The following is a 1,253-nucleotide window of genomic DNA, read 5'->3' as shown; positions in this document are numbered from 1 at the left end:
AAATGCTTGTCATTCCTCTGTAGTATCTGGTCCCCTCTGAACCCTCATCATTTCCTTCACCTGCTCCCCCCACCGACCAAGCTGTGCAGCTCTGCAACTGCATCCTGGCCCATCCTCACCCTTCTGCCCCCAACCCTCACCTCCTTGTACCCCCCCAATATGTTTTTCCCAATAAAAAAGACCCTACAGACCCTTGGTGAGGCTGGTCTGGTGTTGATGCAAGCCATCAGTCCACCAGGGTCAGCACTTTACCTTCTGCAGACACTCCAGGACTTTGGTCATGTATTCCTGCTGGCATTGGTATGGCTGGAATGGGAAGTCCACTGTCACACCATTCAGGATGATCTTGGGCATGACGTCTGGTCCTCAGAGAGGCACAGGGGAGGGTGGGGACGCAGGCTGCTTGTGTCTAAGACACAAAATTCCCTCCAAACATCTCAGGTCCGGCACTCCAGGTACAGGGACAGCATGCCACTCTCCACTGGAGTCCCTCTGGCACAGACAGGAAGACATGTCTGTCTGTAAACAGCCTTCATAAAGTAACCAACCACCAGCCACTTCAGAAAGCCCTTCCCTGTGAAGGTTGGAGGGAAGACTAACTGAACACAACAGGTGGGTCAGCCCTGCCCGTTATTTCATCCTCCTTAAGTCATGAACCTGAGCAGGGTCAGATTGGTATGATCACCTCCCTCTCCCTCCTGGGTTCTCCATGTTCTACCTCCAAGTCACCCCTCTCACCTGAGCTCTTCCCTGCCTCACCGCCAATGACTCACCCCGCCCACCTGAGTTGGGGAAGTCTGTTTCAAGGCCTAAAACAGAAAGAGTGGATACTAGACAGTGTAACTTGTGAATGCAGGTTTATTCAGTGAAAATACCTTTTATAAAAAAACACAAAAGGTGTCTTTACACATGGACCTCATCTGATGGACTGCACAGGAATAAAACAGACTACATCTGTGGAAAGAATGATGGGAGAAGCTCAATATTAGCAGTCAAAACCAGGCCAGACCTACAACCAGGAGAAGATAAAATGGATGAATGGGATCTTCTAACAATCAAAGCCCTATCTATGCACACCCAAAAACTTCTTCAACAGGGTAAAAAGGGAAGCCACAGACTGGGAAAAAGTATTTGGTAATGACATATCAGATAAGGGACTTATATCCAGAATTTATAAAATACTTGAGCACCACCACAAGATAAAGGTAAATAATCCAATAGAAAAATGGGCACAGGATAGGAACAGACACTTC

General features: G+C 48.1%; 1 protein-coding gene across 1 annotated transcript in view; it reads right to left on the bottom strand.

Annotated features, from left to right (window-relative positions):
- The window catches only part of RTEL1 (regulator of telomere elongation helicase 1), a 30,592-nt gene extending 30,238 nt beyond the window's left edge, over nt 1–354 (bottom strand). Inside the window, exon 1 of the mRNA XM_006896951.1 lies at nt 253–354. Within this exon, the coding sequence (XP_006897013.1) occupies nt 253–354 (102 nt within the window). The remainder of the gene's footprint in view (nt 1–252) is intronic.
- Nucleotides 355–1,253: the final 899 nt, after the last annotated feature.

Source organism: Elephantulus edwardii, unplaced genomic scaffold, assembly GCF_000299155.1.
Source record: "Elephantulus edwardii isolate Elephantulus edwardi_28Jun2011 unplaced genomic scaffold, EleEdw1.0 scaffold00193, whole genome shotgun sequence".
Classification (NCBI taxonomy): Eukaryota; Metazoa; Chordata; class Mammalia; order Macroscelidea; family Macroscelididae; genus Elephantulus; species Elephantulus edwardii.
This window is presented reverse-complemented; position numbering and strand designations above follow the sequence as displayed.